At 45.4% G+C, this 27,784-nt stretch overlaps 2 protein-coding genes across 7 annotated transcripts in view; both read right to left on the bottom strand.

Annotated features, from left to right (window-relative positions):
- Positions 1-42: 42 nt before the first annotated feature.
- Positions 43-12,131, bottom strand: IAH1 (isoamyl acetate hydrolyzing esterase 1 (putative)). 5 transcript variants are annotated; one of them, XM_070573275.1, is made up of 7 exons: positions 11,982-12,088; positions 10,710-10,762; positions 6,576-6,704; positions 5,506-5,622; positions 4,206-4,367; positions 1,948-2,069; positions 43-467 (listed from the first exon to the last, which is right to left on the bottom strand). In XM_070573275.1, the coding sequence occupies exons 5-7, from the start codon at positions 4,309-4,311 to the stop codon at positions 285-287; spliced, it is 411 nt and encodes a 136-aa protein (XP_070429376.1). In that variant the 5' UTR covers positions 4,312-4,367; positions 5,506-5,622; positions 6,576-6,704; positions 10,710-10,762; positions 11,982-12,088; the 3' UTR covers positions 43-284. The 5 variants fall into 5 exon arrangements, with proteins under 5 accessions (XP_070429376.1, XP_070429372.1, XP_070429375.1 ...); XM_070573271.1 differs by lacking the exon at positions 6,576-6,704 and having other exon boundaries at positions 5,506-5,654; positions 11,982-12,131; XM_070573274.1 differs by lacking the exon at positions 6,576-6,704 and having other exon boundaries at positions 11,982-12,104.
- A 2,656-nt stretch (positions 12,132-14,787) lies between these two features.
- The window catches only part of CPSF3 (cleavage and polyadenylation specific factor 3), a 40,650-nt gene continuing 27,653 nt past the window's right edge, over positions 14,788-27,784 (bottom strand). For both annotated transcript variants that reach the window (XM_008535156.2, XM_070573290.1), the window contains exons 15-18: positions 26,507-26,594; positions 21,367-21,436; positions 17,882-17,978; positions 14,788-14,973 (exon numbers count right to left, since the gene is read on the bottom strand). In XM_008535156.2, the coding sequence (XP_008533378.1) occupies positions 14,872-14,973; positions 17,882-17,978; positions 21,367-21,436; positions 26,507-26,594 (357 nt within the window). In that variant the 3' untranslated portion in view covers positions 14,788-14,871. The remainder of the gene's footprint in view (positions 14,974-17,881; positions 17,979-21,366; positions 21,437-26,506; positions 26,595-27,784) is intronic.

A 27,784-nucleotide genomic window follows, 5' to 3' on the forward strand; every position in this document is an offset into this window, starting at 1 on the left:
CTCAGGGTATATTTTGTAGCTGTGGCACTCGCGACACCTGGATCAATCAATCAATCTTTATCATCAAAGTACAGTGCACCCGGGTACAAAGCTTCCCTGAAGAATTCTAATGCTTTATTAACCTCGGTGGCAAGTGTTAGCAATTTCTTATTCCAGGGTCATGAGGCAAGGTTTATGCTTGAGACAAAAAATATTCTTTGATTGATGGCTTATCTTGGGCTCTTTGTGCACCGGCGACTTCTTGTTCTGTAAGTTAACAGCCAGACTTGGTTTTCAGTGACTGACTAGTGATCCCCGTCTCCCAGAAGACTTAGTTCTGGCTTTGCTTCTGCCACGTCTCGCCAGTAAGGGAGCAGCAAAGGCAGGGAAGAGACTTTCTTCTCAATCAAAGGCCAAAGATGGGAAAACACAAACTCATTTCCCTTTGGTGATAAATGGAGTCCATCTGACAAATAGGATGGAAAGTCCTGAGAGAGAGAGAGAGAGAGAACTCAGTTAAATGTACGTAAGTTTTCCAAATGCTGGTATGCACTACTCGGCCATCTGTGACCTCAACTGGCAAATAGCCAGCCCCTTGTTTCCAGCCCCTGACCAGCAGCCCTCTGGAACTGGAGTAGCTTCTGGGTGCTGTTTGCATGATCTCATCCAGTGCTCACAGGAGTATCTGCATAGTACAGACGGACCTTCCTGAAACCTCACACCATTAAGTGCCTGAGCTGAGACCTTCCAGATCATCAGATGGAAGAAGAGCTTAAGGAGTGAAAATGATTCATTAATGTAATAGCAAAAACAAAAAAATTTGGTGTTAAAAGAGCTCAGGGCCCAGTGTGTCAGAATGTTTTTGCTTTGTCTAGGTATTAAGTTGATAGGCAGGTTATTAGGTGGAAAGAACTTGCACCATCTAGCCCCGAACAAGACAGGAGTCCAGTCCCTGCCATGCCCTGATCTCAGGAACATTTACCATTAGAGCCCTTGCTCCTTTGGGGAGGCATCTTTCCCTAAGCGAGGGCTCCCCCGATCCCTGTATGAACCTGGGCAGCCAGCTAGTTCACGACTTTCACAGCCTAGGGATTCCCGTTCTGATGGCACTTCTCCCGGCCCTTAAGCTTTCTCATCTCTGCCGTTGGAGAGCATCTGAACCAAAAGGGAAATCCTAGTGTTAAACCTAAAAGGGCCTGTAAGAGCAGTTAGCCCAATAGTCTGTAATTTCCTTTAGCAGCACAATTTTCCCAAACTACCTCAGGTGGAAGCTTAATGCAGACAAAACCAGAACTCTGGACGCTGTCCGCTCTAGCTCTCAAGCCGCTCCTGACCTGGGACCCCACAAAGGGGTCAAGTCTAGTCAAGGTTTCAGAGCAAGACTGAAACACAGTTTTCTCTTTTCTCTGCGTAAACACCCAGGGGTGGCACTGCTGGGTCCTAGGTGAGCGTGTGACGGTACAGGAAGCCGTCAGGCCGTCTTCCTCAGTGGCTGTACCGTTCTGTACGGGGACCAGCTGTTACCATTTATATTTGTAATGGGCTTTCCGGCTTTACACAAAATAATTTAACTAGAACTATGTCCCTCAAAATAGGAATTTTAGCTAATACCATATGCTTAGATTCATTGTTTTGCCTGTTAACGAGTTTTACTCCCCCCTACGCCTTATTATGAAAGAACTTGGCCTGGACGTTCTTACATATGACCCAGTTGTTGCTCATTTACTTCACTATATGCTAACAGGGAGGCAGACTGCTGCGTGCAGCTGCGGAACAGGCTGAAGAAGGTGCTGGCTTTGCAAGCTGCCCCGCAGCCTCTCCACTTCCTCCCTTCCACCCAACTTGTTTTAAGTAGTGACAGAGACAACGATCTTACCTACCCAGAGCCACTCCAGGCAGAGCCACACGGAGCTAGGTCTCTTCTGTGGGATCCTACTCACCCCGATAGGACTCAGCAAGCCACCGTACCTGACTGTCCTTCTGCATCAGGCTCCACAGGTCAAGCACATCAGTCCCACAGTCTTGGGCTACTCGTAAACAGGCACTGGCATATTCGCCAACAACCAAGTTCAGGCGATTTAATTTGCAACCTATTGAGGAGAGAGAAAATCCAGGAGGCAACTGATAAACCCAAGTATTGGTCCTTGTGCAGGTTCTACTGATCTAGATGGTTTCTCAGTTCACATAAACAGGCACGGACTTATGGACCTGACTCAGGCCAGCCATGGCGGGTGGGGAGGGTGCTGTCTGTCCAGTACAGGACCAAGCATGATGGGGACGAGGGAGCCACTGGTGGTCACCACGGCAGGCATTCTAGAGGACATCGTCAGCAGAGGTCCAGAGGCAGGAGAGCCCTGGGCGAGCTGGTCTGCTTGGCTAGAGTGCAGGCCAGAGGCGAATGGACTTGGACTGGCGGCTAGTAAGGGGTCTGCTGGAGAGGAATGTTGTGCCAAGACCCGAGTTTTTATGCGTAATGAGAAGCCACTGCAGTACAGTGAAGAAATCATTTGTAGACTTTCAACCAGAGAAGGTGAGAGCTGGAAGGGGCCACAGAGGTCATTTAGACTAGCTCAGGGGTCAGCAACCTCTCTCCGAAAAAGGCTGAATAATAAGTATTTTAGGCTTATGCAGGCATATGCTCTACGTTAGTAACTCTTCAACCCTGCCAGTGGCGTTTGAAAGTAGCCACAGACCATGCATAAACCAATCGGCCTGGCTGTCTCCCAACAGAACTTGATTTGTTGCAGCCAGTGGGCCAGTTTGCTGAGCTCGACTCCAGTGTGGTGATTTCCAAACTTAAGCATGAGGAGAGTCACCTGGAGGACTTCACGGCCCCTCCCCTCGCGTTCTGACCCCGCAGGTCTGGGACGAGCCCAAGAACCTGCAGTTCTCCCAAGCCAAGCCCCCAGGGGCTGACCTGCTAACCTGGGATCACACAACCACCATGCATGAGCATCGGACGACGGCTCATTAACCTGGCTAAAACTAAAGTACTAAGTATGTTTTACAGCAGTAATGCACGCCCATCTAGATAAGCGAAAAAGCCTCACAGAACGATGCCTACTGCATTCTACATCCAGATTTGTTTTCTATTCTGTTCTATTAAGAAAAATTTAACTCAGTTTCATGATCCATGAATGGGTTGTGACCTGCAATTTGAGAAGCACCGACATAGTTGTAACTTGCATACCCCTGGTCATCCGGCTTAGCATGAACCTTTCCTGCAACAAGCAATCCCTGTGCGAGGCAGAACACTTAGAAGCCAGAATTCGCCTCAGATGATGCCCACCGGGGGTCCTCGCTTTGTCCTCTGGAGCTGACAACAGGGTGTTTCATTCATCCTCCTTCCGTGACAGTGCCCTTCAAGTATCTGATGACAGCTAGCCTAGCTCCCTCCTCCCTACAAATTCTCTCCATGGTAAACCTTCCCTATTTACCTCCATTGGGGAGCTCTCCTTGACACCTCTGGATTCTGCTTTAGTACTTTCAACAGACCTTTACTAATATCTCTGTTATACCATTTATTATGCTGCTGCAAATGTTATTTACATGACTGTCTCCTCACTAGCCCACAGGCAGGAACTGGATTCTAGTCATTTCTGGATCCTGAGCACCTGCCAGGTCCTGGCATAGCACATAAAGCTGCGAGGATGAACACCTTGTGGGGACAGAAGTGCCTGTGGTGGTAGCAAGGCAGAAACCTGGTCCTGGCATGCCTAAGAGCTGCATTCAGTGGCTCAGTCACAAGTGAAGTGGGAGTGCCCTTGCACTTGAGCGCCTCAGTGTCTGTAAGCCTGCAGAGGAGCCTTTGTTTTGGGGGAAAATGAAAAGTCCCATAGGCGGAGAGGCAGAGCGGGAAAGGGGCCCCATACAGATGGAAATAGGCAACTGGCAGCACGCACCTCCCACCGCTGGGAAGTCAGGACCACAAATGCCGCCTTCAGGCCAAAGCACAACATCTCCATGCGGGGAACTGCAGTTTATCTGACTTTTCTGAGAGCCTCGCTCATCCAAAGCGAGAATCCCTCTTCTATGTCAGAGGGTTCTCGGGTGTGACATAATGGAAGCTATATGTTTTCTGTTTAATTTCTGTTGATTGAAAACACAGATGATACGGATGTACAGACCCCCAGGAACCTGAGGCCCAGTGGCTGGAAACCACTGTCCCGTGTCAGCTCGCCTCGGCACTCACAGACAGGTCTGCTGAGACTGTAGGCGGCGTTTACCTTGCACGAGGCACTCCTTCTCCCACGCCGTCTCACAGAGAGGGGGCGGGGTGATGAGAATGACCCTGTCCTCAGGGATGTCCACAGACTTCAGGTACTGCACCATGCTCTTTAAATTCGCGGTGTACTCCTCCAGGGGGATGTGCTGCTTGGGATTCTCATCTGTTCAGGAGGAACAAGGATACTTCAGAAAGAGAATGGAAAAGAAACCCGGTACAGAGCTCTTCATAAATCAGACTTCAAGGCTCTGGCTCGGGGCCGTGTAAGTACCCTCGTCTTTTCTCCTCTAGTGGCCGCACTGTTATTAATGGATTAGGCTGAAACACCACGAGCCCAGGCTGCAGCGTGTGACACTCCAGGTTCTGTCCTGGTTTGTCACAGACCAGCCCCATGCCCTTGGATAAATGCTCAACCTTTCTGTACCTCAGTTTCCTCACTGATAAAATGATGATAAGAGGGCCTACCTCAGGGTTCTTGTGAAAGTGAAGTTGGCTAAGTGTGCACAGCACTCAGAGCAAGGGGCCTGCACAAAGGAAGCGCTGGGGAAATAAACGTCAGCTACTGCTCTGATGGCTGCAAGGGATCCTTCCTGGATGGGCTCACACATGGGTATTACAAGGCTCAGGGCAGGCCATTTGCAAACCACATGTAAGTATAATTACAGGAGAAAAATAAAATCATTCATGATCCTACCACCCAGAAAACCACTGTTGGCACTTGGATGTACTTCTTTCCAGTCTTTTCCATGTAGATATGTATACTTAAAAAACAAACAAAAAAGGATCACACCGAAGATATATGACCATACTGTGCTTTTTCCACACAACACTATGAGCATTTCTGTGTCCATAAATGGTCCTCAGAAACATGGTCTTCCAAACCCGTGTACCATCACCCAGTATTCAAGTTTGCCCTGGCTCGGGGCTGCTGCCCTGAGCAACTCTATTCATCAGTGCGATCACACTGCAAGGTGTACAATTTGAGCCCTCGGCCGCCAACTTATCAGCTAAAGAGAAAAAACATTAGAAATTTAGCAGAGCACTACAGGACTCTAGAAAACATTAAACTGTTTGAAATTTTAGGTCTGCCAACAACCCAGGCATGTAGAAAATAAATTGGGAATAAAATTCATTGACATTAAAGCCAGAAGAAATACACATAAGTAAACTCAAGGAATTCATTATAAATTTGGCAAAACTATCTATTGGGAGACAAGTAAACAGTTGGAAAAACGTATATAAAGTTTGCTGTAAAGTAAAAACAATTGAAAATGAACTGGAAAACAAAAAAATGCCTTTACCTTTTAGTGCACTGTCATTGGCACCAAAGAAAATTGTAACTGCTACTGGGTTGTCCAAACTGTTCCCTTTCTGGATTAATCTTGGAAGGATAATTTTGGCCCATCTGGTATTGTAACCTGAAAATCCACGATTTAGAACATCACATTTTCTGAAAAGAAAAATTTTAAAAGATGAAACGTGGGCAAAGCACCGTCCCCAGTGCCGGCAGCAGCCTTCAGCGCACGTGCTCCTGGGGCGTGTAATGCCTCCTGCCGTCCCACGGCTCTGAGGCCGCCAGGTTTCACTTTGATAGTGCAGTAACAGAGGTGAAGCCTGCTGTCTTCCTTACGTGGTCCCAAGACACACTAAACCCATCACAGTCCCTGATGGGAGCGGCTATGAATAATCACAAACAAGGGGCGACGATGCCCATGGTCTGCAGACTAGCTCATTTCACGCCTGGGCAGTGGGTACTTTTAAGATGGCGTTCACAGCAGACAGGCCAGTATCTTAGGTAGAAGGGCACTGATAAGCTGGAACTCAAATCTTAGCAGTGGTTTGTTTAGTTTGGGATTAAGTGTACAAAATATTTTGAGACTTTTTTTTAGAGGAGTTTTAGGTTTACAGCAAAATTGAGCAGGAGGTACAGATTTCCCATATACTCCGTGCCGCCACTCAGGCGTGGCCCCCCACCTTCAACATCCCCCACCAGAGTGGAACATTGGTCACAAGTGACAAACCTACAATGACACATCATTATCATCCAACGGTTTTGTTTTGATTCAATAATTTTAGTAAATATTTTAGTTGTGTTTCAAATAACACAGTTCATTAACAGGCATTTTTTTCCTTCTTAAAAACAGACGATTTGACTCACACTATTGTATGGTATAATGGAAAAGTGAACTATGGATCTAGCTGGTTGCCCAGTTTGCGTCTCTGCCCCATGACTTAGCTGTGACCCTGCGCATGTCTACAGATGTTTAAAGTTGTCCATAATAAAAAATTTAAAAAATGAATCTCAGAGTTCAATTTATAGTTAGCAAATTGATGTGGTTCATTTTTGTGCATGGTTCAAATTCCTACATACTAGCAACTAAGCAGAGAAGGCAGGGCACCAGCGAGCGCCGCTGCAGGCTACGCGGCGGCCAGCGGGCACCACGGAGCAGGAGGGGATTCGCCTTCGAAACGCCTCTGACAGCCCTCAGCACTCAGAAACCTTGGGAACAACCAGAGAACAATTTAGTCACATTTATTTCTCAGTGCGACTCTTCGTGTTAATGTGTAATGATTACAGAAAGCCAACAGCCATTTTAAAGACTGCACTCACAATACTTTAAAATGGAATACTCTCAAATTTTGACTAGGTGAATGTGTCTTACATCAACCCAATGGTTTACGTCAGTGCAGCACTTAAGAAACAAGAGGCAGGGGGCCGGCCCCGTGGCCGAGTGGTTAAGTTCGCATGCTCCGCTTCAGCAGCCCACGGTTCGCCAGTTCGGATCCTGGGCGTGGACCTAGCACGGCTCATCAGGCCATGCTGCGGCGGCGTCCCACACAGCACAACCAGAAGGACCTGCAACTAGAATATACAACTATGTACTGGGGGAGGTTGGGGAGATGAAGAAAAAGGAAGGTTGGCAATGGATGTCAGCTCAGGGTAAATCTTCCTCACCCAAAAAAACCCAAACAAAAATAAAACAAGCAGCAAAACAGCTTCCTCCCTAGGGCCCCTGTGATAGGGCCCCTGTGATAGGGCCCCTGTGATAGGGCCCCTGTGATAGGGCGGTACAATTTCCAGGTCTGGAGTCAGAGCGGCAGTGCCTGCGTCTCGCCACCCTCGACCAGCAGTGAGGCCTTGGCCCTTCACGCAGTTCCTCGGAGCCTCAGTCCCGACTGTGAGAGACCAACACTAACACCCAATCCGCCAGGCTGTGCGCAGACCAGAACTAACGCACTGGCCAGACACACAAGGTGCTCAATAAACGGCAGCCGTCAGTTTTAAAAAATCATCATCAGAAGCCTGTGACCCAGGAAAAAAGTGCTAGGGAGGCCCAGGGCTGACAGTGCTAGGGCTCCCTTCCGAGAGGGAGGCGCGTCTGAACCTCTGCGTATTGGACAGCAGTCAACTGGGCCCAAGTTACTCAGAGGCGTACAGAAACCAGAAAATTCCGAACGGCTTCTACATAAATTCATAGCTAATAACGGGTATCCAAGTTCAGATGAAGATGGGACAAGGATAAGAATTAACTAAAAGATTCCTTCCACAACATCTAGGCTCTGTAAGATTGCCTTCCAGAAAAAATGTAAATCAAGTGTTTTATTATAAATGGCAACAGGCAAGGGCATATCTTTAAAAGCAAAGAGCAGAAGCTTTTAAAAACTGAAAAAGGTGAGTTTAACTCCTTCAAACCCTTCAAACTAAGTATTTTTGGTTAAAGAAATTCTTGATAAGGCTAAAAAAACTGATGAAAATATATCAATCAATTTTAAAAGCATTTAAATGGATTTAAGAATTGTTAAAATGCACTTGTAATAAGTTACAAAGATCTTAAGAGCTAAAACTTACAGGCAGCACTACAGGACACAGTTCATTTTACATTTATTGCTCTCCGTGGAGGCAGTACGGAAGGGCAGTTCCAGCGAGGTGGCTCTTACTAACTTTCAAACTTGGAAATGAGGTTAAGCTCAAACACTGTACATCAGTCCAGGACTGTGCAGACAGCCGAAGCAGACATTAGGGCCCCAGGTCCCTGAGCATTCACGTAGCTGGAGAGGGAACGTGTCCATCAAAAGGGCAGCTGTTCGGGGTGGAACAGAAGAGTCAGTTCTGCACTGAAAAGGGAGGGCGGACTTGAATTGCCTGCTTCCTCGGCAGTGCATGCAGGTGACGCAGTCAACCCTCCAGCGTCCCTATGACACAGCGTCCCCATGTCCCTCTGCTCCCCACACAGCCTCCTAGTTCTCAGGGAGATCTGCCTGTCGAAGAACGTGGGCTCAGGACGCCAACATGACTATTCCACTCTGCTGGATTCTGTCTTTGGTTCCACTGGGGCATTTTAGTGCCTAATATGCTCTCGCCACCTTGGTGGAGGCGAGTGCGCCCAGGAGAGGCGGCGTCTCTGCGGGCAGGGCCTGACCGGGTCAGAATCTGCCAGCAGCCACTCAGTTTTGTGCTCTGTGCCTCAAAAAGATGTTATATAAATCTTAAGAAGTTACATCAGTAAGGCGTAACAGACCATATGCTGTCTACAGCTTTGGCTTTTCTTGTAATGACTCAATTCTGAAAAATAACTAGCTTCTAATTAAGAGGCCTTCTAGCAATCACACCTGTAAACATCAATTCTGACAAGATTTTAATATAAAATTATTAACTATTTATGAAACATTTACATGTTGGTGAAACATTTGAAATGTTGGAGTTTTTCAGGCCAGCTGAGTGATTATTTGACTTTTCAGGATTTTCTATTTGTTCAGAAAAGGTTAATGGACTAATGAGAGACAGTTAGTGGATTACTAAAAATCAAAGCTAATATTTACTGAGCACTTATGTCCCAGACGGCAGACTAGGCAAGCACATATTCGCTCATTCCCCCAACAGAAAGTGGGCACCCTTGTCACCTCCGAGGCGTGGGAGCACGGGCCCGGAGCCAGCACCTGCCACTTCTTAGTTGTGTGACCTTGTGTAACCTCTCTCCACCTATTCTCGGCTACAAAATGGGCGGGAGAATAACCCACTCTATATTTCAGGGTAGTTGGAAAGATTAAATGAGACACACAAGAAGCATTTCATAGTCCCTGGCACCTGGTAAGCACTGAATAAAAGTTAGCTACTGTAATCCCCCCATTTCACGGAAAAGAAGACTGAGGAATGAAGTGATACTTTCATGTTTTTAGATTAAGATCACTTAAATAGAGAAAGAATTTGGGGACAGAAAAAAGCTGGAAGATCAATATTTTCATTTCTAGTTTAGGTGATAAAAACGAAAGAGAAAGCAAAGAGACTCTTGTTTTTCATGAGGAAGAGTCGCTGAGCTAACATCTGTTGACAGTCTTCCACTTTTTGCTTGAGAAGGATTGTCCCTGAGCTGACACCTGTGCCATCCTCCTCTATTTTGTATGTGGGCTGCCGGCCACCACAGCATGGCTGGATGAGCAGCGTGTAGGTCTGCGCCCGGGATCTGAACCTGTGAACCCCGGGCCACTGAAGCGGAGCATGCGAACTTAACCACTACACCACCAGGCCAGCCTCAGTAAAGACAATTTAAAGCACATTTCACATTTAGAAATAACTTAAAATAATTTTCTTGGTGTGTTAATTATACTGATGAAGAAAACTTATCAAACTTATCAAGTAATGATAAGCTGATAGCACCTGCAGCTTATTTCTTCTAAGGGAGGAAAAGACAAAACTCCTGCCGACCAATTTACTGATGCCCCAAACACTAATGCTGTGTCTACTGTTTTTAATGTGGAAAATAGTTTTAAATATTTATTTTTTTTTAAGATTTTATTTTTTCCTTTTTCTCCCCAAAGTCCCCCAGTACATAGTTGTATATTCTTCGTTGTGGGTCCTTCTAGTTGTGGCATGTGGGACGCTGCCTCAGAGTGGTCTGATGAGCAGTGCCATGTCCGCGCCCAGGATTCGAACCAACGAAACACTGGGCCGCCTGCGGCGGAGCGTGTGAACTTAACCACTCGGCCACGGGGCCAGCCCCTAAATATTTATTTTTTAACCTCTTGAATTGGGACATTGTTTCCCTTTTAATGACTTCCTCAGGATATGTTTAAGTTTGGCACATAAAATACCAAAATCATCACTGTTGCCAATATATTTCATAAAGAGAATTAAGGGGGAAAATATCTATCCAAAAATGAATCCAACTCTGGTTTAAGAATTATTTTGCTTTCTGTCAACCGAACTCCTCACGGATCGTTGCAATCCTATCCACCTAACAACAGAAGAAGTGCCTGTCTTCTTTACCTGCTGAAGAGCTGTGCACTGGAGCCAAACCCCTAATATCTTTCTCAACTTCCAGCGTTTGATTTCACACAGCGGCAAAGCTTTCACAGAACCTGAACGCCGCGCTTCCTCCTCCTCTCCCTCCACCCCGTATGTTCACCAACCAGGAGCGGGGGACACACTGTTTGAAACTGTGTTCCTGAGGGGCAATTGCATTTTCCATCATAAACCCTCAAGTATGGAGCTGGAAGCCATTCTCACCTGACCAGCTTGTCGGCCAGTGATGCTCCCCATCCACCCTGCTGGAAAGAAAACTGAAGAAAGAAAAGCCCATTACTACTCAGCAAGGTAACCAGGACACTGCAGCGAGGGGCATCTGGGTCAGCTACTCGTTTCCTCCTCGCCCTCCCGACCTCGCGGCCCCAGTCACTGGCTCTGCTCCGAGGTCACCCCGGGACCCAGTTGCTGCACCCCAACAGCACCCCGGAAGGAAGGGGTGGGGTCTGCCCGATCAACTGGATTTGCGCCAGTCACCTGCATTTCGCTGAGACCTTAGAGTCGTTGTTTGCTAGAAAAGCTACTTAAATCTACGTACAAGAGACAAAACCCACTGCATGTCAGTTAGGAAATGCAGTCCACGCTTTACTGCTTTTCCTGTAAGTGAACATTTTTTGATACACATTCCATGGAACCTGGGAAGCCCTTACTGCCCTAGATGCCTAAAAACAACGGTGCAAATTATTGGCATATATGTACAAAGCTGGTTTAGGAAGTCATGTCTGAACGGGAGAAAAATAAGAAAAAAACCCCGAAAAACACCACGGGAAAGTACTCTTTAAAATGTGCTCCCTCTCTAGGTAGGAGCATCTACTTTTCCTTAACATGAGTTGAAACGATGTCGGGTGAACACATGATCTCTATTTTATCTGTTTCAAGAGCAGCCTGCTCCGCCGGGGAGGCACAGAGCGGAGGCGGTCCGAGCGGCTTCTGCAGGGACGGGCGGCACAAACGCTGCGGGGGCGACACGGCCCCCACCGTTGGCGCGGGGGGGACAAAGCAGGGCTCGTGGGAAGAACGGCCACCGACGAGGAAGCCGCTGAGAGGCAAACGACGCCTCCCGCACCGGGCCTCCCGGAATCCGCGGGAAGGCGAGCGGCCGCCGGGGCCTCCCTCCGCCGCCCCGCGGCTCCCGGCGCGCAGGACCCCGTCCCTCAGCGGAGCGGACGCGGCAGCGAGCCCGCGCCTCCCGGCACGTCCCCGTCCCCGCGGCGCGAACACGCAGAAAGGGGACCCACTAAGGTGTGACCAAGGGACATACGCCGGAGGCGCTGGGACGCGACGCTCGCGCGAGGTCGCTGCGGGCACGCCCAGCAGATCCCGCTCGGGGCACTCGGGCCTCGGGCAGCCTCAGCCGGGGCGGGGGGCGGGCGCCGCAGGCTCGGGACTGACGGGAGGCGGGGACTGGGGAGGAGAGCGCGGCCGAGGACGCCGAGAGGCCGGCCGTGTGGAGCGGACGGGGCCGGGCCGCGGTACCTGGGTGATAGAGTCTCCGAAGAGCAACACCCGCGGCCAGAGCAGATAGCCCCCGCACGCCACCGCTTCGCTCAGCGCCATCATACCCCTTGGCTGGGGGTGGGGCCAGACCGGATATCCGGCGGGGCGTCGGGGGCGGGGCGTCGGGGGCGGGGCGTCGGGGGCGGGGCGTCGGGGGCGGGGCCGCCGGGGGCGGGGCCGCCGGGGGCGGGGCCGCCGGGGGCGGGGCCGCCGGGGGCGGGGCCGCCGGGGGCGGGGCCGCCGGGGGCGGGGCCGCCGGGGGCGGGGCCGCCGGGGGCGGGGCCGCCGGGGGCGGGAGGCGCCTGCGCACTCCGACGCCCTCCTCTGCCGCTGTGCCCGGGGGCTCTTCTTCCGGCGTTCCCCTCATCCCCGGGGCTCCTGGGGCTGGGCTCCCTCGGCCTCCAGCCGGTCATTTTTAGGACGTGCGATAACTGTTGCCTCTTCGGAAGCCCAGCCTCGTGCATTCATTCGGTTTTCGTTGGTCTTTTCATCCCGCGTCGTTAGGAGCGGGGCGCGCGCGGCGACCCTTCCCTCGGGGAGCCCGCCGGCCCCGGGAGAGACGCAAGGTGGCGCACCTACCCGCCCGCTGGCCGGTGTCAATTCCCCAGATGGAAACCAGCCCCGAAAGGAAAGGGATTTGGCGCCGGCGCCCCCACCGCTCCAAGGCGGGTTCGGATGTTTCAGCGAAGGCGATAACTATTTAAGGAGGACTACTACCATGGGGTTTTGCGGTAGGGGAGAGAGAGGCTCAACCTAAACACAGTACAGCGGGGACTTACAGCCAGGAGCAGGGTGAGGGGTCAGTTGGATGTAAAAGTACTAAGAGATAGGGTAATTCTGTGCTAAACTGACCTAACAGGACTCTTGCTGAAGGCAGACCAGGTGATCAGATACCAGCGGGTGGGAGAGGCGGATTTGAGCAGATATCGGGGGTGATGAGACCAAAGGTGGGGGATTTTCCTGGATTGACTCGGCAGGATTCTTGCTAAAACTGGACCAAAGGGGCAAGGACAGAGCCCCAGGTGGGGGCCTCGTCAGAGGGAAGACTCAGAGGAGCCTGGCTCAGATTTGCTCAAAGGAGAGACCTTGTCACCCCAACCGTGCTATGAATGTGACAGCCGTGATGAAAAACGGGCCAGAAGGATGTTCTGAAACAACTGAGCTCTAGGCGGAAACCACAAGAGCAGGGGGTGCAGTCCACGTGGGAGAAGCCCACATCCTTTTGTGTGGCTGGCCGTGGGCTGTAGGAGGGAGAATGGCTGGAGTTGGAGAGGCAGCTTCCAACCTTCCCGGAGCCTGTAGTTACCTGGCTCCAGCTAGAATCATCTGGGGAGCTTTGAAAATATGTGCTGCAAAGGACCCTCACTCCAGACCAGCTACCTTAACTTCTGATGGTAAGACTGGGCATCAGTCTGTTTTTAATGCTTCCCAGGTGATTGCAACGTGCAGCCAAGGTTGAGAACCCGTTAGGCCAAGTTAAGGTGTTTGGACCTCATCCTATTTACAATGAAGGAGCCCGAGTTACATGAAGGATTTCCAGCAGGGTAGGTTTGAGGTCAGATCTGTGTATTTTAGGAATCAACTATAGGGCGAGGAGAAGAGAGGTTGTGGCAGGAACCAGAAGGAAGAGGATGACTTGGGACTCCAAGAGCCACAGTGGAGATAAGATGGGCAGAGTCAAGAGCGATTTAGAATCCTTAACTAAAACCGGTTACCTCAGGGAGAGGGACTGAGGAAAGGACACTTTCCCTTTTTGCTAAGTGTATTCTGTATTGTGAAGATATTACATGTCGTTTTTTTGTAGCTTACAGATGTTTTAAAATCTATCATAAAACCTTATATGATACTTACACAAGGTGACCCTCAGACCTTTGGTTTGGCTCAAAGACAAAGTAGGCCATGTTACAGCAATAAATGTATTTCAAGTAAAAAAAGGCAGGTTCACACACTGAAGTTTGTCATCAAAGCACAGGGAAGGAGCAGTCAATGGCTGTAAGTCACCAGGAGGTGAAGCAAGATGAGGACCAGATAGTGTGGGTGGGTTTAGTGCCTGAGGATGACTGATGCCTTTAGCTTGACAGCAAAGGTAAGCAGCTCGTGTCGGGGCGAAGGTGAGGAGCCAGCTTATGCACGCCTGCACGTCCTCTGGACAGTGATGGTCAGACTTTCTCATTGAGGGAGATGCCAAAGCAGCTCCCAGCGGAGTCAGCCTGCTCCCTCAGCACAGCACCGGCCACTCCGGCATCCAGTTCTTTGCAAGTCTGAATTACATGTACTTCAGGAAACTGGATTAATGGTTAATTTACACATGAAACAATTCAACAACTGACACCTGAATACTCTTGAATTTGAGTCATAAAAATTCTATTCTGAATATCTCTGAATTGAATGTGTAGATATTATACAAAGAAATTACTGAATCCTGAAAGTCACAATTTTACAAACGTATAAATTAAGGAATCTGGCAAGAGTAACAGGAGGGAAGAAATAGAAAAGAAGCTTAAAACTTTAAGTGATTATCTCTATTCATTCATTCCAATTCAGAATATGGATATGAAAATACGAACCATCGTGTATTTTCTTTTCTTGAAAGTACAGTAAGTTGCTATGAGCAGATCTTTAAGGGGTCGAGGAGACGTGCAAACCTGCCGGGAAGTGGAGTCAATAAATTGTAACAGGCAGGTTATTAGGAGTTGTAGAATAAGGACAAATAGGTTGGTAATTTAGCAGTATTCAAGCTGTTGGAATGAGGGCCACTTGACGTCCAAGTAAACAGGCTACCCCAGAGAAACTAATGTATTTTATTTTAAGTAACAGAAGTAGAATCAAGCATTAAAAAAGTTTTAACATATAGAGAGACATAAGGTTCTCAATGAACTGGCGTGAGGGCCTCATACAGTCTCTGCGCAGCCAGCTCCACCATCTCTCGGAGGGACTCGTCATCTTCACTTCCTTCTTCACATTCTACAGTCTGCAAGTAAAAGCACAGACACGCCTCAACCCAAGAGTCTAGAGTCACTATATGGAAGCTAACCTGATGCTCTTTAGGAACGATCATCTCCCCTGGGGTGGAGGTCACAGTAGCATGATGAGCCAGAACCAGACTCCCTGCGCTGCACACTGTGGGCATCTGCACGGAGGCAGAGACGCCCCCAGTGTGATGACTGGCTCTAATTAGAGATTAATTTGGGGGAAAAAAAAGTAAATGGAAAGTCTAGTGAACTATATTTACCTTAAAGCCCATATTTTGATCCAGTAAATGGTACTCCAGGGAATTTAGTTGGTGGAACACAAATTACTTAGCAAGCAATGGATGTGGTCATCTACTCAACATTTGATATTAAATTTGATTTAGACTCACTAATAAACTTCTAGTTACTTCTCAACTATAAAACACTACATCCTGTTTAAAAACAATTTATCATATCAATATTCCTCTTATAAAAATTTAGGGGGGCCAGCCTGGAGGCATAGTGGTTGGGTTCACGTGCTCCACTTCAGCGGCCCAGGGTTCACAGGTTCAAATCCCAAGTGTGGACCTACACACCACTCATCGAGCCATGCTGTGGCAGCGTCCCACATACAAAGTAAAGGAAGACTGGAATAGATGTTAGCACAGATACCATCTTCCTCAAGCAAAAAGAGGAAGATTGGCCATAGATGTTAGCCCAGGGCCAATCTTCCTCAAAAAAAAAAAAAAAAAATTTAGGAAGGACAAAAAAAAATCCTTTCTTCTATGACCTAATGATAACTACTGTTAACACTGCAGTGTATAACCTTCTAGACTTTTAGCTATACATATATATTTCTTTAAAACAAAGATGGGATAATTTTTCATACTTGCTGTCTTTTAACTTTTTTTTTCACTCAACAGTTTAGGTGGACAACTTTCAACATTAATAAATCTACACTGGGGCTGGCCTGGTGGCGCAGTGGTTAAGAGCACAAATTCCACTTCTCGGTGGCCTGGGGTTTGCCGGTTTGGATTCTGGGTGCAGACATGGCACCGCTTGGCAAAAGCCATGCTGTGGTAGGTGTCCCACATATAAAGTAGAGGAAGATGGGCATGGATGTTGGCTCAGGGCCAGTCTTCCTCAGCAAAAAGAGGAGGATTAGCAGTAGTTAGCTCAGGGCTAATCTGCCTCAAAAAACCCAAAAGAACTACATCATCATTCTTTTTTTTTTAAAAAAGATTTTATTTACTTTTATTTATTTTTTTCCTCTTTTTCTCCCCAAAGCCCCCCAGTACACAGCTGTATATTCTTCGCTGTGGGTCTCTCCAGCCGTGGCATGCGGGACGCTGCCCCAGCGTGGCCCGACGAGCAGTGTCATGTCTGCGCCCAGGACCTGAACCAACGAAACTCTGGGCCGCCTGCAGCGGAGCACGCGAACTCAACCACTCAGCCACGGGGCCAGCCCCGATCATTCTTTTTTTTTTTTAAGAAAGTCTTTATTTTGCAGACCCAAATACCACAAATGAAACTTTTTTTATTTTTATTTTTTGATGAGGAAGACCAGCCCTGAGCTAACATGTTTCCAATCTTCCTCTTTTTGCTTGAGGAAGATTTTCGCTGAGCTAACATCTGTGTCAATCTTCCTCTACTTTGTATGTGGGATCCCACCACAGCACAGCTTGATGAGTGTGTGTAGGTCCATGCCCTGGATCCGAACCTGCAAACCCCAGACAGCTGAAGCAGAGTGGCGAACCTAACCACTACGCCACTGGGCTGCTCCCCTACATCATCATTCTTGATGGCTGTATATATAGTATTCCATGAGGGTACATCTTTATGGGATCCTACACAGAATTTATCTATTCAGTTATTTATTATCTCCTACTCTTGGATACTTAGGTCTCTTGCAATTTTGCTCATGTTATAATCAATGCTAAAACAGACATCCTTGCATATGTATCTTTGCTTGCTTGTCTACTTATATTCTTCAGTTAAATCCAGTAAGTGGAATTGTGGATAAAGGTGTTTACTTTTTTAAGGCTTTTGATGCATATCACCAAACTGCCTTGCAGAAAGAATGTACCACCTAATGTACAGCCTCTTCCCGGCCTCAAATAGCACCCGAGAATAACTGTGTCCCTATTCTTTCACCATCACTGAGTCATAACACTCTTTTTAATCTCTGCCAATACGATAAGCAGACAGTGATATTTCATACTTTAAATTTGTATTTCCTGTAAGTATTAGTGGATCTGGTCTGAACATGTGTTTCATATGTCTACTGGCTATCTATATTTGTTCTCTAGTGAATTACTTGTTTATGTGCTTAGCTTATTTTTCTATTGAGGTAAAATAAATCAAAACATCTTTGACTATATGTCAAAGAACATACAAAAGAAACGTAAAACATACATTATTTGTTTAGTAGAACTGTTCTAGTCTTCAGAAACAACCCTGCGAGGAAGACGTACTTGTTTGTTTACGCTTGTGAAATGATTATGCAAGATCTGCTGACGTGAGGCCAGAGCAGGCCCCACGCTCTCGAATCCTATTGTTTGGAAAACCTACTTGATCTTGCTGGTCAGAAGAGCAGCTTCTCTGGAAAATCTGGAATCAACGGGGGGCCATACGCGAGACACACTGAGGCAGATTAAGGCGTGCGATGGAAAAGGCAGACAGTGGAGTGAAGTAGGCACGGGGAACGTGTACACGGAACACACTCAGGACAGAATGAGGAATACAAAGCAAGCATGGCAAACTTTACATATAATAACATAAGCACAACCGTAAAAAAGCAAGTATAGGAAAAACTGGAAGGAAATGCCAAAATGCAAAAGTAAACTGTCAGGCGTGGGATCACAGATGACTTCTGCCTTCACTTTATTTCCCAAATGTCTTGAAGTGCAGGAAGGAACCGCTACATACCCGTGTCTCCAAGTTTATGTTAGCAGTTTTTCCGTCCACTGTGACACTAAGAACAGAGCCATCTTTTACACTTACACAGTCTTCTCCAAATATGTCCCTTAAGATAAACAAAGATGCAATATTAGTGGACAATACATTTACAAATATGTATAGTTTTACATATTAGGGGAAAAATAATATTGAAGAGAGGCCCTAGTTCTGAAGTAGAATACTTATACCCATACTTGTATCCACTCCTGAGATACACTTACTTACCTTTACATATTTTATTAATTTTATATAACAGGTAACATACATAGCTCCCATTTATCAAGAGCGCTCCGTTCAGCAGGCGCTGTGCTGGGTGCTTTGCGCACACTATCGTGACCTACAGGAATTTTGGCAGGGAGCCCCTTTCACACAAGAGGAAGACAAGACAGAGGGACATGATTTCCTTTAGGTCCCAGGGCTGGTGTTCAAATCCAGGCATGGGGTAGAAGCGGCTCCCAGCGCCACTGGCTGTCCATGCCTTCCACTCAGCTCCGAATGCCTCCCCAGTTACACTCTGTGCTCACCTGAGCACTGTGCCCCGGGTGCTGTGCTAGGCGCTGGGGTGTGGAATCACTAACACCCTGCCTCTGTCACCGAGCAGCTACAGCTTAACCATTAGTTTCCACATTCGTCCCCATTGGTTACACAGGCATCCGCAAACAGCAGTCCCAATGGCAGGCTGGACGCAGGCAAGAGCAGGCAGTCAGGGAATCTCAGACGCCCACAGTCTGGCCAGCCTCAACAGTTAGGCACCAACAACAGGTATTAAGCTGGGAGGGGTGGGGGCGATTCGCTGCTCGCTCTTTCAGTTAGTTAATGTTAATAAATGTTTGAATAAACTTGGCTAGGCAACCTAGTACTAAGGAAAAATACTGTATTTTAACTACAGAAATACATTCACCATGACAGGAAAAAAGGTTTCATTTTCATGATCAATTGATGGTTTATTTCAAGAAACCAGTAAATGTATTCCTACATAATCCTAAGGATTTAAACAACTGGAGTGATAAGCTGCAATTTTTAGAATACGATCAACTTGCATGTTTGAACACACCGGAGTCGTGCATTCATGAGGGGAATGCAAGCTCTGGCTCTTTATCTCCGCTTCCTGTTTCTAATGGTTCGAGTGTGTCTGTGGAAGCGTGAAGGGTGGGGGCGGGGGCACAGGAGAGTAGGGTTGCGGGAAGAAAGCCAGCGGACACTAAGGCCGAAGGGCCAGCAACCCCCTGCAGATTGCCCGTGCAGGGCTTAACCGGAAGAGCCACAGCCATGTGCACTCCCGTCCAGCACCTACTGTGCCACCTGGGAAAGCCTGGCTATCCCAGGAACACAGGCTCTTCTCTTCCCGCAAAGGCTCTGAGAACAGAGCGGCCCCACAGCAGAATGGCACAGTTACTAAGTTCCCTGGACAGGCACAGGAGAGCACTGACGCCTGTCCTCTCCAAAGGGCTTTTTTAACCAGGGTTCCCAAGAGAGATGGGGGCAGGGAGCCGCCTAACGCCTTGAAATCAAAGGTAAAATTGTGTGTGAGCTTGTGTGTGTGTGTGTGTAGCTGTGCGTATTTCCCCACTGGGAGAACTTGCAGAGCCTCACCTGACTGTCCAAGGAGTCAGTGGTCTACAATGACTCAGATCAGACTTCCAGGCTAACAGGGCAGGCTTTCAGAAGCTGCACAGTAAAGTAAGAGAACTGGGGGCTCCGACAGCCACATGGCTGGGAACCGACAAACAGAACCTGCCACCTTTTTAATGGCCATAAAAATCGCTGTTCCTGCACTGTTTGCTGGTTTTTAGTTTGTGTGACAGGGATGCTTTTTTTTTTTTTAGATTTATTTTTTTCCTTTTTCTCCCCAAAGCCCCCAAGTACATAGTTGTATATTCTTTGTTGTGGATCCTTCTAGTTGTGGCACGTGGGACGCTGCCTCAGCGTGGTTTGATGAGCAGTGCCATGTCCGCGCCCAGGATTCGAACCAACGAAACACTGGACCACCTGTAGCGGAGCGCGGGAACTTAACCACTCGGCCTCGGGGCCAGCCCCAGGGATGCTTTTTGAAACCAAAATGATCCCACCAAGAACGCTTTTCTGTGTGATGGCTTCTGTAAGCAAAGTCACCATTTAAAGCCTATCACCCATTTTTTTTCCTGCATTTTCTCCCCAAATCCCCCCAGTACATAGTTGTATATTTTAGTTGTGGGTCCTTCTAGTTGTGGCATGTGGGACGCCGCCTCAGCGTGGCCTGATGAGTGGTGCCAAATCCGCACCCAGGGTCCGAACCCTGGGCTGCTGAAGCAGAACACGAGGACTTAACCACTCGGCCATGGGGCCGGCCCCGATCACCCATTTTTTAAAAGCCACTACCTGGCTGCTTTAAAAGATTATCAGTGTGGAATTTTGTGGAAAGGAAGGAACAGAAATGTTAACATAAAGACCTCCAAACATGCAGAGCACCTAATTTTATTAAGATGTCTAATTAAGTACCATTCAATTTAAAAATAGGAGCAGGCGTTTATTCAACAAGTATCTGAGAGATTGCTATATTTAAGGTACTGCGCTAGATGCTGAAATTATAAAATTCAAATCTTTTTATTTTTCCTTTTTTGGGTACAATACATAAGCTTAAATTGTAGTTATCCACTATGAAGCAGTTTTATATGATATTTGGGAAAAAATTCTGAAATCAGGCTTAAAGAGTACTTGAGGAAAGAGGAAAGACCTAATATTTGGTGTTTAGGAGAATACTGAGTTTAAAGGTAATAAATAGTTTACAGACTTACTATCTGAGAAGAGTCTAGAAGAAAAGCATTTTTTTTTTGCTTTTACTTATTTTTTATTGAGGTAAATTGGTTTATGCCATCATATAAATTTCAGGTGTCTATCATTATATTTTGATTCCTGCGTAGATCACATCATGTTCACCACCCAGACTAATTACCACCCACCACGACACACACGTGCCTAGTCACCCCTTTCACCTTCCTCCCTCCCGCTTTCCCTCTGGTGACCATCAATCTAATCTCTGTATCTATGTGTTTGTTGTTGTTGTAGAAAACCATTCTTAACAAAGAATTCTCATTTAAGGAGAAATAAATGTATGAAATGATTCTTAAATGCATAGTGATGTGAGGTTAAGATTTTAGTACTTGTCCTTGACGACAGTGTTTTAATCTTGGCTGACTAGGCCAGCCCATGTAAAAGCGTCCCGAGGCTCTATGTTCAGTAGCACATATTTCAGAGAAATGCCTAACCAAACAGGTCACACGTACTTGGAACTAGCTAGGGTTTAGCTGGAAAGAAGCGGTTCGAACTGCTTTACTGATAGAAACACAGGCACCAGAGGGCTGAAGTGACCTCATCTGAGCCTCACAACTGGTCAGCGAGTGAGCCCGAACCGAATGCAGGCCGCCCCTCCCACCCGCTGCCCCACTTCCCGGTCAGCAGTAGTCTGCAATACTTACTGCAGCATGATCTCCAACCTCTTGCTATAAACGTGCATTTCTAATTTCTTAGAAACCTTCTGTACTGCACCTGGAAAAAAAAGCAACAGAGGGTTCAATTTCCAAATTCCTATTTAAAATAATTTCCAAATCAATAATCAGAACATAGTTACTGGTAAGTCAAAGTGATTAAACTATGGACTCCTTCAAGTGACAAAGATGTATACATATCATCTACCTGCTGAGGCAAACTGATCTTTTTATCACCTTATTTCTGTTCTTGTTGAAGAACCACAAAATGACATTTAAGATTATTTTAAATCTTATTTCTGTCTTTCAAACATTTCCACATTTCGTTTATGAGCAGAAGTGAGTGAAATCATAACTCCAGGAGTTCTAGGGACACATCCAAGCTCAAAGATCTCTCCAATCTTTTGTTTTATCTAAAATGTTACGTAAATTTACCATTTCACTATATATAATGCACCTATAATTATTTTAACAAAATTAATATTTAAAATCATTTGCCAGTTAAATTACTTAGCCTTCCCCCAAAACAAAGTAACGTGACAGATCAGGAAGACGAGCCAGGCTTGATGGAGTTTCAGGTGTGCCCTGGCCCATCACTGTGCACTCCCCAGGCTGTCGCCAGCAGCAAACAGTGCAGGGCTAACTGTCTGGCAGCTCCTCGAAAAGTTAAACAGAGTTAACATACGACTCAGTAACTCCACTCCTAGGCATTGACCCAAGAGAAATGAAAACATACCTCCAGAGAAAAATTGAACATGAATGCTTACAGCAGGATTACTCATAAGAGCCAAGTGGTAGAAACAACCCAAATGTCTAGCAACTAATGAAGGATAAACAAAATGTGGTATAAATATACACAGTGAATACTACTCAGCCATAAAAAAGGATAAAATCGTCCCATTCACAACAACATAGATGGACCTTGAGGGTATTATGTTAAGTGAAATAAACCAGATAGAGAAAGACAATCTCTGTATGACTCCATTCATAGGCGGAAGATATTCAAACATGTGGACAAAGAGAACAGATTAGTGGTTACCATGGGAAAGGGCGGGTGAGGGTGGGCACAAAGGGTGAAGTGGTGCACCTATAATATAACTGACAAATAATAATGTACAGCTGAAATTTCACAAGGTTGTAAACTATCATAACCTCAATAAAAAATAAAATAGAAACAAACAAACAAAATGTGGTATATCTTTACAACAGAAAGCTATTCTATAAAAAGAATGAGATACTGTCACATGCTACAACATGGATGAACCTTGAATCGTTATGCTAAGTGAAAGAAGCCAGTCACAAACGACCACAGATTATGGTTTCATTTATGTGAAATGTCCAGGGTAGGCAAATCTGTAGAGACAGAAAGTAGATCACGGGTTGCCTTGAGTCGGGGAGAACGGCGGGATTGGGAATTAGAGCTAAAGGACATGGTGTTTCTTTTTGGAGGGATATAAATGTTCTAAAGTTGACTGCGGTGAATCTACTGTGTGGAAAAAGAGCGAAAATGTCATTTTTCCTAAACTGTTCTATTATTCAGACCATAGTTACTCCACCAACTGTTTTTAACTCATGAGTTTTAACTGAACATACAACTAACCAGATGCCAGCCAAGAAAGCTACATAATAAAACCTTTATACTTTAATTATAATCATTAATTTTATTACTAACTATTAAATAAGCATTTAACTGACATGTAAAAACAATCTCATAAAAGATAGTAAAAAATAAATAGGTCGCCAGCCTTGTGACTGAATTGTGAAGTTCAGCGTGCTCCATGTTGGCAACCTGGGTTCGTGGGTTCATATCCCAGGCACAGACCTACTCCTCAGCTATGCTGTGGTAGCAACCCACATACAAAACGGAGGAAGAGGGGGCCAGCCCTGTGGCCGAGTGGTTAAGTTCATGTGCTCTGCTTCAGCGGCCCAGGGTTTCGCTGGATCAGATACTGGGCATGGACATCGCACCACTCATCAGGCCATGGTGAGGCAGCATCCCACATGCCACAACTAGAAGGACCCACAACTAAAAGTAAACAACTATCTACTGGGGGGATTTGGGGAGAAAAAGAAGAAAAAACCCAAAAAACAGAGGAAGACTAGCACAGATCAGATCATTGACTCAGGGCGAATCTTGCTCACCAAAAATAAAAAAATAAACAAACAAGCTATGAAACTGTATATTAAAAGAAATTTTCCAAAGCGTATGTGTGTATACTTGCATATTTATCACTAATATTTATGACAAACTCTTCAGCTATCTGAGAGTACACTAAATGTGAAATCATATAATCATATACACATACCTGCCCTTAGTAGGTCGATGTGTCAAAACAGGACACAGGCATGCTGAAAACAGGTGCAGCGTAAAACAGAAGAACATAATGGAATACAAAAACCAAAAAGAATACATTTTGAAACGTATAAGCTTTCCTATATCTCCTCGGTGAAAATGGAGGGACATATAAATTGAAGTTGAGGCTACACACACACTCAGATACCAATTCAAGCTGTGTTTCCAGAATCTGGACTAAGTGTCAGCAGGCTAAGAAATGAAAAGGGAGCAAAATGCTATCAAAGAAGAATCAGATTGTTTCACAGAAGGTGCCTCCAGAATGGAGCTGGCAAACTTTCTCTGTAAAAATGCTGGCTTTACCTTCAAAATGTCTCCCCAGTCCAACACTTGCTGCTGCCTCCACAACTTCGACCTCAGCCTGAGCCCCACCTCCTGTGTGCATGAGCACGAAGGCTCCTAATTGGAAGCTCTGCTTTCACACTTGCCCCCCTAACAGTCTCCCCTCAACGAGCACCAGAGGAATCCTTTAAAACCCTGCAGTGTAACCTATTTCACTCAGACTGCAAGTCCAAAGTCCTAAAAGTGGCCAGCAAGGCCCTATACGAAATGCCCCCCCAAACCTTATCAACCTGCCCAGCGATCACTCGAGTGTAAGCCCCTAGAGAGAAACGATCTCCTCTGTTCACCAACGTCCCTTAAGACCTTTATTGAGCAGGCACTCAATAAAGACATGCTGAATCAATGTTAAATGGAAATATGCAAGCACCTCAATGCTCCCGAAGAATATAAATCTCATTCTTAATACACCACAAAGTGGGGAAGAAGCAGGAAATATAAGGTAGCCAGCTAGTTTAACTCAACTCATGGAGAAGCCTGTTCTCACTTGTCTGCAATGAACCTCTGCTGAAATGCTCAAAGGGTAACCTAATGAAGAAATTTTTTTATTATGATTATTAGTTTAAGATAGATCACTAATAACATAATGATTATTTTGAATTCAACTACTACAGATCAGAGTAAAGGTACATTTTCACTTTGGACCAGAGTACTAAGAAAAATACCCAACAGAAAGTCAAACTATCTATGATGGCTCACGTATTCCTTCCTGTACAACAGAGACATTAACTATTTGGTGATTACTGTTAAACCACAGCATCTTTTTTTTTTTGTTTCTCCATAACCATTCATCAGAGCAGCAGACGACATCTTGACAGCATCAATGAGTTTCATGCCAGCATGCTCTGTGACCCCTCCTCTCCCATACAGCATGGAAATGGGCTTAGAGGAGCTCAGATATTGAGCATCCCTGGAGAGTACACAACATCTTAATTGGCCTAGAAAAACACCATTTTGGCAGAGAAATTTCATTTTTCAGAAAAGTATATAAATATTTTTCTGAATACTGACATTAGGTGATATTATCACAAAACAAGCTTCATTCTACAAAAGGGTTATCAGAATATAATGAACAGAAGCAAGCTTGAGGGCTAAAACACATTTCAGTTCAGGAGTCTTGGATCTGAGCTGAAGAGTCTGAGACACAAAGCGAAGGCAGCCGTGTTCTTAGAGAACTGGGCATTAGTACTGAAACGTGTGCTGGCCAAAAAACTCTGTTAATCTTTTCATTCCTATTCTCTGTACTTAACCCTTGTCCCTCACTTCACTGTTCCTAACTTGTGCATCACTAATTAGTTACAACTTTTGCAAAAGGTCCTCCTTCCCAGATACCCCCACCCCGTACCTTGTCCTTTATATTTTTACCACCTAAGAGGTGTAAAATACTAAGAGAAAGCTGACGAATGCCTTTAAAGCTGTTCTGTCATGCATGTACTCGTGGCCCAGGGCAAAGAGTGTGATACTGAACACCACATGAGAATCCAAGGCGTGATGTTCTTCTGTGCTTGTCTAAATTGCACAGCTCCATCTCCTATGTTACACACACGGGAGTATCTATTACCTAGTTAATTCAACTAAAATAAATTATCAAATGGTGTCCAAATGATAATTTTTACAATCACTATTATTCAAATTAAAAGCTCACCAGTAATTCAAATGAATAATTTCGATTTGTCTAGGTATTTATTCATTTCATATTATAGAACTGGCCTGTTACAAGAAGATGGGTTACAAAGTAGTCGGCTACACTTTTTTCTCCTGAAATCAAAGAACTACTTGTTTATTTTTTTAATTTTAAGAAACAGAAATATCCTATCAGAGAACAAGATCTGATGCGGTGTGAAGGGTAAAGGCCGGGAGGCCTCCCAGAATAGTTCAAGAGTGACTTCTTCCCCCAGCAGCAAAAAGGGCTACTGTACATGCCAACAATGCCGATCTTAAGACAAGTATTAGACTGAATTATGCATAAAATAGAATCAAACTGTAAAGAAATAAACACAAAAATACTTTCGCTGGCGTCTTCTTTGGTTGAAAATTGCTACTTAGAAAGGGAAACAAAGTTATTGCAAAGTTGCCTCATAGGGCGATTCCATTCTATTTAACACTTGGCAGCATGTAGTAGCATTATTTTCCTATTAGACATCCTGGCTCAATTCAGCATTATTGTGGACTTTCTAATTAAATTGATTTTAAGAGGACTAGGAGATTTTATCTTTATGTTAACTGCAACTGGATTTTTACGGTATGAATGAAGACTCAGGACAAAAAGTAAATAAGATGTTAGTAATATACATTGTTATGCATATATCACAACTGAAAGGTTACAGGAATGAAAAAACCAGATTTGAAGTTCTTTAGGACTCTGTTTTCTGCTTTTTGGCTCATAGAGCCATGGCTGAAATGAAAGAATTAATTGATAAAAAAGAAGTAATTCTGTACCTTTCCTTATTTTCGGGTTTGACTGAACTTCTAATATCACGGTTGTTACTGTATCTGCATACATATCATTGGAAGGGTTTGCCAGCCACTGTAAAGCAAAGGCAAGTTAGGAAGGGATAACTGCGCCAACCACAAAAGCTGCCATCACTACCCACCCATCCAGACCGTACATATGATAGGACTACTGCTTCTAGCATCTTCACTGAAATTAACTGACTCACTCTTTCCTGAAATGGATTAATAATGCTGGACTTCTCTAATTTTTTAAAAATAACAACAGTAAAATGTACTGAGCACTTCCTTTGTGGCAAGTGTTTTATATACCCTATCTCATTTAACTGTCATCACATCTTCATTATAAAGGAGGAAACTGACTCAAAGTAACTCGCACAGGCAAACACAAGCAGTAACAAACTCCTAGTCACTATATTTTAGGAGCATAGACAGTAATATTTTTAAACATTTACTTTTGTTTCTCATATGTAGCCTAAGATCCCATAATACTCTTTCATGTGCCCAGTGCCCCAAGAAAGTTTTCCATGTCTACCAGGTTAGGGTGAAGCCAACTGAATTATTTTGGGAACGAGCATCCTTCCTATTTTTCATTCTCTCTCCAAAGACTACTTTTACAAGCAACGTGAGGCACTTGAAAAACTTACTCTAAGATCTTCTTTGACATGTTAACTCTAGGGGACAAAAATACATTCTCTAATAGTATTTAGTAGCCTGAGCTAAATTAATGTCTCTAGTATCTTTTCCCCTTTCTCAGATATTAATGCTTTGTATATTATTGTAGGTAACTTCATGTTATAGATAACCAGACTTTTTGACAATTTCTTCAGTTATTTTTAGCCTTATGAATAAAATTTAGACTTAAATCACAGAACTGAGTGGGACCAAGCGAACAGATCTTTTTTTTGTTTATTTTAAAAAATAATATGGATGAACAGAATAGTTCATTATATAGCTGGGAAATTTACGTACAACCTTGAGGTAGAGAAACAGACAAGGTCCCTCCCGGGATCATTCAGTCCAGGATTCACTTTGAAAAGTCCTTTAAACTTAACGGATGCCAACCTATCAAAATCAACCATCAAATTCATTTGGTGCCTGAGTTCCAAATTCTACCAGCAGGAATTTAAAATTCTAACAGTAGGAACCACATTCACCTTTGTTGATTTGGGTCATTTTAATGTTGCTTATTTGAATCTTCAAAATTCCACTCTCTTAAGAAATGCTGCATGACAATGTTTTTTTTATTGTAACAGAATTAGATTT

The sequence above is a fragment of the Equus przewalskii genome, chromosome 14 (genome assembly GCF_037783145.1).
Source record: "Equus przewalskii isolate Varuska chromosome 14, EquPr2, whole genome shotgun sequence".
Taxonomy (NCBI): Eukaryota; Metazoa; Chordata; class Mammalia; order Perissodactyla; family Equidae; genus Equus; species Equus przewalskii.

Excerpts from the sequence above, each read along its gene's own strand:
- IAH1 (XM_070573271.1), bottom strand. The coding sequence starts at position 12,065 with ATGATGGCGCTGAGCGAAGCGGTGGCGTGCGGGGGCTATCTGCTCTGG. Across the intron at positions 10,763-11,981 it reads TCGGAGACTCTATCACCCAG|TTTTCTTTCCAGCAGGGTGG; the intron begins GTACCGCGGCCC and ends TTCTTTCTTCAG. Across the intron at positions 2,070-4,205 it reads GAAGGAGTGCCTCGTGCAAG|GTTGCAAATTAAATCGCCTG; the intron begins GTAAACGCCGCC and ends TCTCCTCAATAG.